A 13,001-nucleotide genomic window follows, 5' to 3' on the forward strand; every position below is an offset into this window, starting at 1 on the left:
TACATGAATAGCATGCAGTATTCTAGAGTAGTATCCAGCTTAATGATACTTCTGTTGCTCTTGTGTCTTTCCCTCTTCTGTATCCCCCAAGTTCATTCCGCTTTCTTGGCATGACTCACAAATGAGCCTTTGTGTATTATCCTGTGGTATATGAGAGGAGTTGTCTGAAGAGAGATGAAATATTGAGTCATGGCAAACACAACTGTGGAAATGGAAACCATCCAGGGGCAAATGTTGTAAAATTAACATAGTCTGTGAAAGAAAAATGCTTTTGCTTTCAGAAGGAGAGTGAATGGAGTTTTTCACTAAGCTGGAAGGGGGCTAATAAAGACCCTTTTTAACTGGAGAATTTAATAAGAATTAACCAAAACCCAGGTGCAATTATTCTTACAGGAGTGAACTGGATAGATGGGTAGAGTTTGGCTAGTATAAGATACTTGATTTAATGACTTTTGAGGTCCTTTTTCGAAATCATGATCAATAAATTCTGCTCTCTGTGACATATCTACTATATTTGTTTGAAAGATGAATAAACTAGGATACATAGATATAGCTTTATAGTATAGTTCTTGAACTTTCATGATGTGACAATTAAATCTGTATGATCAGGACATATTTAGAGCTCTGCATTAGGCACACATAATCTATAGCTCCTGGGGACATACACGCAAATGAACAAACATGACTTTATAGTGTTTCTTGTTTTCAGAATGGAATACATTTTATAAATAATCTAAAAGCAATAGGTTCAGTTTCTATGTTCTTAGAGACAGAACCTTAAAGACCCTAAAAACTCTAAAAAATAAAAAAGAAAAAAGAAGAGAAAAGAAAATAAACTTGAAGCTTTAAATAAACAATAAAAACCCTAAAACAAACAAACAAACAAACAAAAAAAACCATAAAATTTTTGAAAAAATAAAACTAAAAGAACCTAAAACCCTAAAGAAAAACAAACAAACAAAAAAAATCAACAAAAAAATTCTAGATCTCTACAAAGACCCAAAAAACCATAAAATAATTACCACAAACAAACAAACAAGGAAAGAACAATAGCCACACTAAGCCTTAAAAAAAAAATCTTGCCAAATACACTGAGAACAACCCTAAAATCATTTAAAAACCGTAAAAAAAAACCCTAAAACAATAAAGCAAAACCTAAAACCCTAAAAAACCCTAAAATTATTAAACAAACACTAAATGACCCAAAAAAGCTATTTTTTAAATTCTTAATTAACATTTTTAAAACCCTAAAATTCTATAAATAAGAAAACACAAGAACTCTAAAAAGACCCTAAAAAATTATAAAACCCTAAAAAAAAAATCCAAAAACTCTACAAGTCTAGATCCCTAATGAGACAATAAAAACGCAATTAAAAAAAAAAAGAAAATGAAAAGATACAAAACCACCACCCCAACAACTACAAATTCTTCTGCCTTAAAAAATCGCCAAAAACACTGGAAAAGAAAATCATTTTCCAAACCTTATTAAAAAAAATGCTTAAAACAATTTTTAAAAATTCCTTAATTAAATTAAAAAACAAAACAAAACTAAAAAATAAAGAAATACCCTAAAATTCTTTTTTTTTTCTTATAAAAGAAAACATTTATTTGGGGGCTTGCTCACAGTTTGAAAGGGTTAGTCCATTATCATCATGGTGGGAAGCAGACAGGCATGGTGGCGGAGAGGTAGCTGAGAGCTTCGAATCCTGATCTGAAAGGAGCCAGGAGAGAGAGTGAGGGGGAGAGACAGAGAGAGACAGAGAGAGAGAGAGACAGACAGAGAGAGAGAGAGAGAGACAGAGAGAGAGAGAGACAGAGAGAAACAGAGACAGAGACAGAGACATAGTTTCAAAGTCCTGGTATGGACTTTGAAACCTTAAAGATCACTCCTTACTAGGAGTGATCACACCTGTTCCAACAAGGCCACACCTCCTAATCCTTCCCAAACACTTCCATTAACCAGGGAATCAAGCAGTCAAGCATATAAGCCTACGTGAGGTTGTCTTATTCAGACCAAGACACTCATTAAACCTTGAAACAAAGCCAAGTTGAAAAGCAGTACTGTACAAGTGTTATGAGAAAAGTTGCTGGGACCAGGCTTACATTGCAATGCAGTGACCTGGCAACTCACTCAACAACAGTAAAAAGACCCACAAGAACTGTAAAACCCTAAAAAAAGTTCCTTTAAAAAGTTCTAAAAACACATCAAAACTCTGAAACTCAAAATAAAATCCTTGAAAACCCGCTTAAAAAAGCAAAACAAAAAAACAAACATACAAACAAACAAACAACAACAACAAAAAACCTACAATACCCTGAAACCCTAAGTAAAATCCTGAGACTATAAAATCAATCCTACCCTCCCCCAAAATACCTACAAAACCCTGAAACATTAACTAAAATCCTAAGATAAAAAAATAATCCTAAGCCTATAAAAAAAAGCAAACACACACACAAGAAAACAAAAAACCCTTACAAAATCCTAAAACCCTATAAAACACTAAAAGTATAAAAAGAAACAAAAACAAAACAAAACACAACAACAAGAAGAACAAAATCACACAAAAAACTACAATTATCCTAAAATTATTTATAAACACTAAAAAGCCCTAAAACCCTGAAATACCTTAAATAAATAAATAAATAAATGAATAAATAAATAAATAAATAAAATAAAAATAAACCTCAACCCTACCCAAAACAAACAAACAAACAAGCAAACAAAAAACTTATAAGGACAAAAAACCTACCAAATTTAAAACCATTAAAACCCTAAAACTCTAAATAACAAAAAGGGCTTTACCCTCCCGCACACCCCCCCCTCTAAAAAAAAAAAAAAAACCTGAAAACTGTAAAATACTAAAAAGCCCGAAAAAAGCCTAAAACATTAGAAAAAGTAAATCAAAAGAAAAAAAAATCTAGAATCTTTAAACAAATACTGAAATAGTCCTAAAATACAAAAAAAAAAAAAAAAAAGAAAAAGAAAAAAAAGAAAAAGAAGAGAAAAATAAAATTCTGAAAACACACCTATTAGCTAGGCAGTCATTCAACTTACAGAGTTTAGCCTGATTCTGAGTGCTGGTATTAAAGGGGAATAAAACTATACTTGACTCCTTTTTGTTTGTATAATTGTTTTCTAAAATATTTTTTTTCTCTGTGGGTGAGTATATGTGTGTGTGCGTGTGTGTGTGTCTGTGTGTGTGTGTGTTGTCCAAAGAGGTCATCAGATCGTCTAGAACTAGAATTGCAGGTGGTTGTGAACAACCATGTGGGTGTTAGAAATTGAACCCTGGTCCTGTGCAAAAGCAATCAGTGGGCCTAAGCAGTGAGCTATCTCCTCAGTACTTTCTGCTTGCTCTAATCTCTACTTCACTATTCATCTTTCCTAAATATGTCTTTATTCCTACTTCTTCTGTCTGTTTTTATGTGATGAATTCTTGTTTGCTTTTCTCTTGTTTCTCCAATTACAGCACCAAGATTCTTCATTTCCTTTTGTTTTGGAAGATTCTCAAGGAATCTTAAATCCAGACTTTAGGGCAGTTATTTAAAATTCACACCTGGGGATTAATCTTCAGAAAATTATTTTTGGGAAAAACATGTGATTATTTCAACATCTATAGTAGTGTGGGGGCATTATTCTCCCTACGTCATGTACACTTAAGATCTTTAGATACCTCCTTCCCTGTGATAGCCTTGCAGCTCACTGAGTGACATGTGCATTTGATGATAAATGATACACAAACTTTGAAGCACCTTACCATATCCTGTCACCCATATCATGTTCAACATAGCAAGAACCACAAGTGAGTTGAAAAATACAAATATATTTTTTAGTGTCTTGAAGCTATAATCCCCAAATTAATCAAAATATTATTTGGACTCTGTTACTTTATACCAGTGTTTTTTTTTAAGTGTAAAAGTCCCAGGCCTTTTCTGTGACCCTTTGCACAGGTTTACAGTGTCCTTTTACCATCTTCATCCTCCCCACTATCCTCCATTGCTATAAGATCTCCCCCCTCCTGCTGCGCTTACTCTTCCAAATTACCTCCTATTTTTTAATGTCCCTTATTAAATTTATATTTTTACAATAGTCATTTTGAGTTTTACTTGTCTAACCTAATATATAGTATTTAACCATTCCATCCATTTTTTTGAAAACAAAGCGCTGCACTAATACACATAGATGAGAAATATATTTATCTCTCTCTCTCTCTCTCTCTCTCTCTCTCTCTCTCTCTCTCTCTCTCTCTCCTTCTGTCTCTCATTTTTAACGCATTCATCCAGTAGTTGACATCTTAAATCACTCCATAGCATGTATGTTTCATACAGTGAGGCAATCAATATTGATGATATGGATATGTAGTGGTCCTTCTTAGATTTTTTTTTTTGTGAACTTAAATCAACCTGGGAAGATAGAATCTCAGATAAAGATCCTCCATCACATTGGCCTGTGGCCACACCTTAAGGAATGATTTTTTTTTGATGACTGTTGTTGAAGGATCTAGCTCTCTATGGATAGTGTCATATCCTATGAAGATGATGTACAGGGTACGGTGGGGACCGTGGAAGGTACTGAAAAGGATTTTTTTTGAAGAACTGAAGATCTATGTGCCATGAACAATTAAAGTGTCCTCTAATTTGTAAGTAAATTTTATACATACCTGTGTCCAGTATTCTGTCTACACATATTTCAAAAGTAAAATTACCTCATCTATTTCATCCTGTTTTACTGCATTTAATCTATGAAATTACTTATAATCAGAAGTGCTGGTAAATTTTAAAAACCTTTAAAATATGACTGGGAGATATCAGTTTTTTTTTTTAATTTTATCACAACTTTGTAAGCATGCCCAAGATCTATGTTGTCCTCTTACTTTCCAAAGAATCCATAATTCATGATTGCCATTGGTTTCAATACATGTCATTTATCCCTGTCAAATTCCAGGTTTGTTTGCATAAAAATAGTCCTCCTCTAACTGTGGGTTTTCATAAAGTGAAAATTGGTGTGCTATCCAGTGTGCTGCCTCAAAGAATCTGGCAATATTTATGATAAGAAGCACAGCTTAAAGATAACCAAGGGAAAGGTTGGAACATGAAAAATAACCACCATGGATGTTGTCAAGGCAGAAACCGAAGACTTTCTCAGAACGAAAATAAAAACAAAAATGAAACAAAACAAAACACAAACCAAACAAATAAATAAAAATTCAACAACCAAACAATAAAAACCATGCAAGGGTGTAATTCTTTGGCAGAATATTACTCAGATCATCAGGCCTTTCAGTTGGGATTTCATTTATTATTTCTAGGAGGCCATATGAAAAGGTAAATTCGAGATGCTGAATGTTTCTGAGTGTAACTAGGGAAGGAACCAGCCTGAGAGGGGTTCTATGATGTAAGCTGAACTAGGGTGATGTCACAGAGCACTGGCTGGAGGTTGCGCATCTATTCCACTTGGAGGCGCTAGAATCCATTCAAGGTGAGTTCACTATCTTCACAGTGGTGTGTCAAAGCCAGGTCATTTTTTCCCACAGGCTTTTGGTGCCTGGTCTCTATCAGGAGATCTTGACGACTAGGATATTTTTCTATGGGTAAGTACATTTATGAAATAATTGGGACCCTCATAGCTACAGAAAGCTAAAAATTTTCTCTCCTACAGTGAGTTACTGTACATTCTACTTTCCCCATGTTTATTAGCAAGGGAGATGAATGGTCTAGGTTAGTTTATCTCCTGAATTTATTATCCTTGCTAACCATATCTAGATCACAATTCCACTAAAATGCCAAAGCTCCTGTTTGTCCATGTGCATGTTAGAAGTTATTAGTTCTAAAAGGCTGATATTGCCTCGACTTTTTGAGTTGTTCTTGAGTTCAGTGATGCAATGGCTTCATCGAATAATTCTGAAGCTGGGTCAGGAGAAACAATAAAGAAGGACAGTGGTGTGCTGTGTCCCTGGGAAGATATTTGTGAATGCAAGAACTTAGCTCAGAGCTTACGCGTACAAGAGAATCATGGTGACCCCTCTGGCCTTTTATTTTTTTTTTCTCTTCTTCTTGATCATTGGGGGTAATTGTCATAGCACCACCTAAATTGACATAGAAATTCAAGGAGAGGATCCTCATCAGAGACAAATTTACTCAGGTCTGAAGAAATAAATGTTGATCTGAGTATGTTATTCTGAGCTCTAGAGAATTACTTGTTAATTACACTATTTTTATTTCCTTGTTTCCTTTGTTTCTTTGTTTGTTTGTTTGCTTGCTTGGTTAATTTTATTTGAGTTTCTGTATGTTTAGATTTGGCTGTCAGGAAACTCACTGTGTAGACCAGACTTGTCTTTCTCTCACTAAGGTCTGCCTCACTCTGCCTCTTGAGTACTATGATTAAAGTTATGGGTCACTACCACTTCCTATTAACTTCTCCATTTGATTGTTTGTTTTGTTTTTTTTGTTTGTATTTCTGTTTTGTTTGTTTTTCGTTTGATTTTCGTTTGTTTTCTTTTACTTGATGTTGTTGTTGTTGTTTGTTGTTGAGACAGGGTTCCTCTCTATAGCACTGACTACCCTGGAACTCACTTTGTAGACCAGGCTGGTCTCTAATTTAGAAATCTGCCTGTCCTTGCCTTCTGAGTTCTGGGATTAAATGCATGTACCACCATGGCTGACTTATTAACTTCTTATTTTTATAAAATTAATTTTAGGAGCTCAAATCTGTTTAGCATAGTCTTCTTCACCTGCTCAGAAGTTCTCGTAGAGAAGAGTCTTGGTCCAGCATTCACTCCCAACCCATAACCATTGCCCATCAGGAATTCATATATATGACAGAGGCAACAGCATTGTGTCTGGCGTAAACGGGCAAGATCTTCAGTCCCAGGCAATGAGCAAGTATGATATTTGAAGGGAATGGAAGCCACAAGACAGTGTGATCTACCACAACAGGTCTACAGCCAGGTAGAAGACAATACATCTGAAGAGTCTGAGCATGACATCACTCAAGAAGAAGAGTAGGAGGAAGCCTTCTTCCCAGGCCCTGGGGAATATTGTTGGCTGCAGAATTTCTCACGGGTGGAAGGAAGGTAATGAGCCTGTCACCCATTGGAAGGCCATCATTCTAGGTCAACTGCCAACAAACCCTTCTCTTTATTTGGTGAAGTATGACGGAATTGACAGTGTCTACGGACAGGAGCTCCACAGCGATGAGAGGATTTTAAATCTTAAGGTCTTGCCTCACAAAGTAGTTTTTCCTCAGGTGAGGGATGTCCACCTCGCAGGCGCACTGGTTGGCAGAGAGGTACAACACAAATTTGAGGGGAAAGATGGCTCTGAGGACAACTGGAGTGGGATGGTGCTAGCCCAGGTGCCATTCTTACAGGACTATTTTTACATTTCCTACAAGAAGGATCCGGTCCTCTACGTCTATCAGCTCCTGGATGACTACAAGGAAGGTAACCTCCACATCATTCCAGAGACCCCTCTGGCTGAGGCGAGATCAGGTGATGACAATGACTTCTTAATAGGTTCCTGGGTGCAGTACACCAGAGATGATGGATCCAAAAAGTTCGGAAAGGTTGTTTACAAAGTTCTAGCCAATCCTACTGTGTACTTTATCAAATTTCTCGGTGACCTCCATATCTATGTCTATACTCTGGTGTCAAATATCACTTAAATTGAAAAAAATCACAAAGTACAGAAATGTAAACTTATAGGATTGAAAAAAATGTTTGTTTTCCTGTGTTGGGTACCTATGGGTCTTTGACAACCTCAGTATCTTTGTCAATAAAATTTGTTTTGTTCTAAAAATTAATACGTGTGACATGACATGCTTTTAGTGAACACTTTGTTGGAAGAGATGGACTATGGTAGAAAGAACATCAAAGGAAGATGAAAGTTGCAACGCAGGCTGTGAACAGTGCATACATCTAATATCACACAGGCTAAAATGGACAGGACTTAGATTCTGTGGTCTGCATAGTGAGCAAGGAATTGGAGATATGACTTAGAGGAGCAGGGATGGCAGCAAAAAATGGATTTTTAGGAAGAAGCAGAGAAAGACAGGACATAGATAGAATCTCTGGTATGAAGTCTGAGGGAGAAACAACAAGTTGGGGAAAGAGTGATAGATAAAAGGAATGTGGCCTTGTTACACAAAGTGCAACCCAGAAAACTGATCCAAAGAGATTCAGAAATCAGACAAAATAAGGTTTCATTTGAATAATGAAACCAAATGAAACTTGTCTCTCATTTTAAGATTTATTATCTTTATTTATATGGGTGGGAGTAGGGCATGAGCTTGAGAGTATAGGTGACCACAGAGACATGAGTTGTCAGATCCCATGGAGCTGGCATTAAAGCTGATTGTTAACCATTGGATATGAATTCAAGAAAACAAATCCAGTTTTTTTGCGGTACAGTAGTGCTCTTGACAACATGGTCATCTATTCCCATTAAGATATCTTTTTAAGAAATCCAATATTAACATGCAGAAAAGAGACCAGGTAGAAGTTAAGAAAGATTAAATTGATGGTGACCTTTAAAAACAATAAAGGACACACAAAGGACTAGAGGACACTGAGGGACAAATGAATTCTAAGATGAAGTTCTCAAAATGTGAAGCAGGAGACCCAGGAAGAATAGAAATTTTGTGCAAATAGTTAAAATTGGGCATATCCACATTAGGTTCTTTGGTTTCTTAACAAATAGCCAGCTGATCAGAATAAAGAGTAATTTAAAAGAGAAAATGAATAAACTGTGAGATAATATATGGTGGGGCGTGGATCCTGAGTTCTTTCCCTGTGCAATCTTTGCCTGGGATGAATCCTGTGATCTTTTGGAGGTCTCTGTTGAGTGCCCCAGATGACCATCAAAAAGCTCACCACTGGCCTGTTCCCCTGGCTCTCCTCCAAACATCTGACTCCCAACATACCTATGTACCATTTCAGCCTGTCTATTCCCTGGAAATTCCTGTCTCAAATTTATGTGTGACCTCTTTCTCATAAAACAGTGAAGGTGTACTCAATGCATATGTGCTGATCTCTTTTCTATGCCAGTTCTCATGGGTTTCAAACTCTATGAGGTTGCCCAATATGTTGGTCACTACTCCTGAGTAGCCCCTGTGCTTCATGGGGGTCTTAATGGGTCCCATATGCACTCTGAGTGTTTCTTTTGTTTGTTTGGTTGGTTGGTTTTATTGTTGTTGTAGGTTTTTTTGTTTGTTTTTGTTTTGTTTGTTTGTTTGTTTTTTGTTTGTTTGTTTTTGTATTGTTTTTTGTTTTTGTTTTTAGTCAGGCTTGTCATGGACTCAATCATTTGTGTTTTTTCTCTAGAATAAGTTTGAATGCCAAATGACTTGAAAATACTCTTTATTGTTGATTAATTTTGATATCTGGGAGAGTTTCTATGCTAGCTGGATGTCTTAATTAGGGTTTCATTGCTGTGAAAAATCACTATGACTAAGACAACTCATTAGAAACATTTCATTAGGGCTTTTCAACATTTCATTGCAGTTTCAGAGGTTCAGTCCACTATCATCAAGGAAGTGAACATGCAAGTGTCTGGGCATATGTAGTGGTGGAGAGGAAGCTTAGAGTCTTCTGCATGCAGGGATGTTGTCTTCCACACTGAGCAGAGCTTTAAAGCCTCACAGTGATATGCTTCCTCCAAAAAGGCCACACCCACTCCTACAAGGCCACACCTCCTTATAGGCCAACTACATTCAGAGTGCCATACTGGTTTCATAGCAACTTGAAAAGATCTAGAGTCTTGCAAGAGGAGGAGCCTCAGTTGAGAAAATGCCTCATTAAGATCAAGCTTTTAGGAATTTTCTTAATTGGTGGGAGAGGACCCAGTTCATTGTGGGTGGGGACACCCTTGTGGTGGTAGTCTTGTGCTCCTTATGGAAGCAAGACTTAAGGAGCATGTCAATAAGCATCACCACTCCATGGCCTATGCATGAGCTTCTGGCTCCAGGAACCTGTGTTGTTTCAGTTTCTTTCCAAACTACTTTGATGATGAACAGCAATGTGGAATATAAGCTGAATAAAACTTTTGCTATGGAATTAGCGCTTTGGACATGGTATGTTCTTACAACAATAGAAACCTTAAGTAAGACAATTTCTTAGAGGAACAAAATATCTAATACTACCACTGTCACTTATCCTATAAGGACAAATAATGTGTAGATATTTTATTTTAATTTAAAGGTAAGATATTCTCATGTATATAATGACATGCAATTGTTCTAGTTTGCTTCTTTCTCACACTGAAGAATACTAACATCAAACATAACTTGGGAATATAAGGGTTATTAGCTTACATGTTACAGACTATTACCAAGGAAGGCAAAACAGGAACTTGAAGCATTACCAGGAAAGAGTGCTTATTGCTTGACCCTATCTTAGTCATTGTTCTATTGCTGTGAAGAGACATCATGGATAAAACAACTATTATGAAACAAAGCATTAACTGGGGGCTTGATTACACTTACAGAAGTTTAGTCAAACATCAAGTCAGTGACCGCAGCACTGGAGCAATAGAGAACTATTGATCCTTAGACAGAAACAGATATTCTGCCATTACATTGGTTTCTTGAAAACTCAAAGACCACCCTTATTGACACAACCACTTCCTCCAATGAAGCCACATCTTCTCTCATTCCTTCTAATCCTTAAACACACTGCCAATCCCTGGTGACTAAATATCCATATATATGAATCTATAGGGGATATTCTTATTCAAACCACCAAAAATCATGTGGCTTGATCGAATATTTTATTTTAAATACAGAGTAAAAGCTTTCCTTTTATAAATGACTACTGATGAGCTTACCCACAGTTGCCTACCCTCACACATCGACCATCAATGAAGAAAATGTCCCATAGACTTACCCAAAAACCAAGTGAATAGAGACAATTCTTCAATTGTTCTCTCTCCTAAGGTGACGCTAGATTGTCAAGTTGGAGATAAATAAAATCCCAGCACATTAAGGTTTATCCTGCTCCATAACCCACACAAACATTACTCATCACAATCTCCTCATTCTGCCTAGGTGTAGACCCACTTCCCTCCATGGCAGAAGTGAAGGGTAAGTACCTCCAACAGCAAGAATACTCAATAATAGGTGACAAGTAGTGAATATGCCTTATAGCCTCACAACACCTACATTCTAATTTGTGTTACACTTTCTGGGAGACACCCCAGTCTGTCCAACTTCCTGCCAACTCAGCTTTGACCAGAAAAATTCTCATCAATTAATCCAATGACTTTTAATTGATTTCTTTCTCCTGAGGGAATGGAGTGTAACCCCTTCATGGATGTATTGGTGTCTGATTCATAAGTAATAAAACCCAGTACTATTAACAGCTAAATCACAGGTGCTATGACAAATAACAACTCACATGAGAAGCATCACATTTGGTTAAGCCTTTTCGGAAGTTTTATTGGAGTTTGATTTATATACTAAATAAATCCATTGATTTATTTATTTTTAAGTGTGTAATTTAATGATTCTAAACATATTTCACCACTGTCATTTTTCACTCATTTTCTGGTACTTCATATGATATTGAAATCTACTAAAATACAATAGTGAATTCAGAAGAAAGACCAGTGGTGTGGGTAGCAGCAAAGTTCTTGAGTCTCAAAGACAACAGATACCATGGCTGAATATTCCAACTACAACAACTAGGTAACATTGGTTCTACACTTAGCATGCCGTTTCTAGAAAAAAAAATTAAAGAATTAAGCAATGTTTCCTCTGAACCTGACATGTTACTATCACAAATGAAAGAAGGATCCATGATCACATGAATATGAAAGGGGCATGAAGCAGCACAATTGTTCAAATTATTGGCAGCTAGTCAGCATTAACACAAGAAGGGACCAAAGACAATAAACAGCTTTGAAGACATGTCCAAATGACCGCGTTCATTTACAAGTTTCTTACCCATTCCTTGTATATCCATTGATTGATTAACTCATTGATTAAAGCCCTCAGGTTCCAATCACTTTTCAGAGTGCATATTGTACTACCTATGAACATTGTACTGTGGACCAAAGCCTTCATCTAAGACCCATGACTGACATTTCAAAACAATTTAACCACAGAATTCTTTATTTGAAACAAAGTGATAAGATCCATCTATCTCTTCAAGTATATCTCTGTTTTGTTCAAAAAGGAGAAAAATGCAATCCAAGTTCAGGATCTTGATCCCTTATCCATGCATCTTAAACCCATAGGGGCTAGCCAGAATGTAAGGTCAGAAGTCTAAACTTCACCTATACTACAACTAACTCTGAAGATATCTAGCAATCTCCAGTTCCTTTCTGGTACTTACCCACACCAAGTCTGCATTAAGGAATATGGTCTAGTGTGAGATAGTGCCAGCAGTTAATTGCAAAATCCCACTATGAGTTGAGTTGTATATATACTGAGACATCTGTAATATAGACACACATGCATATTCACAAATACTCACAGAAAGAGGCAAGAAGTAGAGGAGCTGAAACTTAGAAATCCTCAAGGAAGAGAATGAAAATCTTGTAAGGCACAGAGGTAAGAGAAAAACTGTGTCTTTCTGCACAAAATCAGGACATTCTGTCTTCCATCACTGAATGGGAAGGCTCACTATCCCTTATCGCTATCTGATAAGGTATAGACAGTTGATGAAGGATGAATAGTAAGTTTTCATCAAAGGTATTGACTTTGAAGGTTATAGATTGTTCATGCTCTACTGGAAGCCAGATGTCTAAGAGTTTATGGGAAACACAAATGATTTGAATGGGTTGTAACAAAGGGGAGAAGACGAGATATGAAGTTGGCAGGAGGAGTTAGGTGGGAGTGGGCCAGGTTTTGTTCTGGGAGGAGTTACTAAAATAATTGGAAAGTAAATTCCATCAAAATATTTGTATGCAATTCTCAAGGTATTAAGGAAAGTAGTTCTTAATATACCATGTACTGAACACACACAGACCACTTATATTGCCATCTCCTAAATAACAAATTCTTA

At 36.4% G+C, this 13,001-nt stretch overlaps 1 protein-coding gene across 1 annotated transcript; it reads left to right on the forward strand.

The window, feature by feature from the left end:
* Positions 1–6,979: 6,979 nt before the first annotated feature.
* Gm20892 (predicted gene, 20892) lies at positions 6,980–7,663 on the forward strand. Its single transcript, XM_017318728.1, has one exon. The coding sequence runs from the start codon at positions 6,980–6,982 to the stop codon at positions 7,661–7,663; it is 684 nt and encodes a 227-aa protein (XP_017174217.1).
* Positions 7,664–13,001: the final 5,338 nt, after the last annotated feature.

The sequence above is a fragment of the Mus musculus genome, chromosome Y (assembly GCF_000001635.26).
Source record: "Mus musculus strain C57BL/6J chromosome Y, GRCm38.p6 C57BL/6J".
NCBI classification, from domain to species: Eukaryota; Metazoa; Chordata; class Mammalia; order Rodentia; family Muridae; genus Mus; species Mus musculus.

Excerpts from the sequence above, each read along its gene's own strand:
- Gm20892 (XM_017318728.1), top strand. The coding sequence starts at position 6,980 with ATGACATCACTCAAGAAGAAGAGTAGGAGGAAGCCTTCTTCCCAGGCC.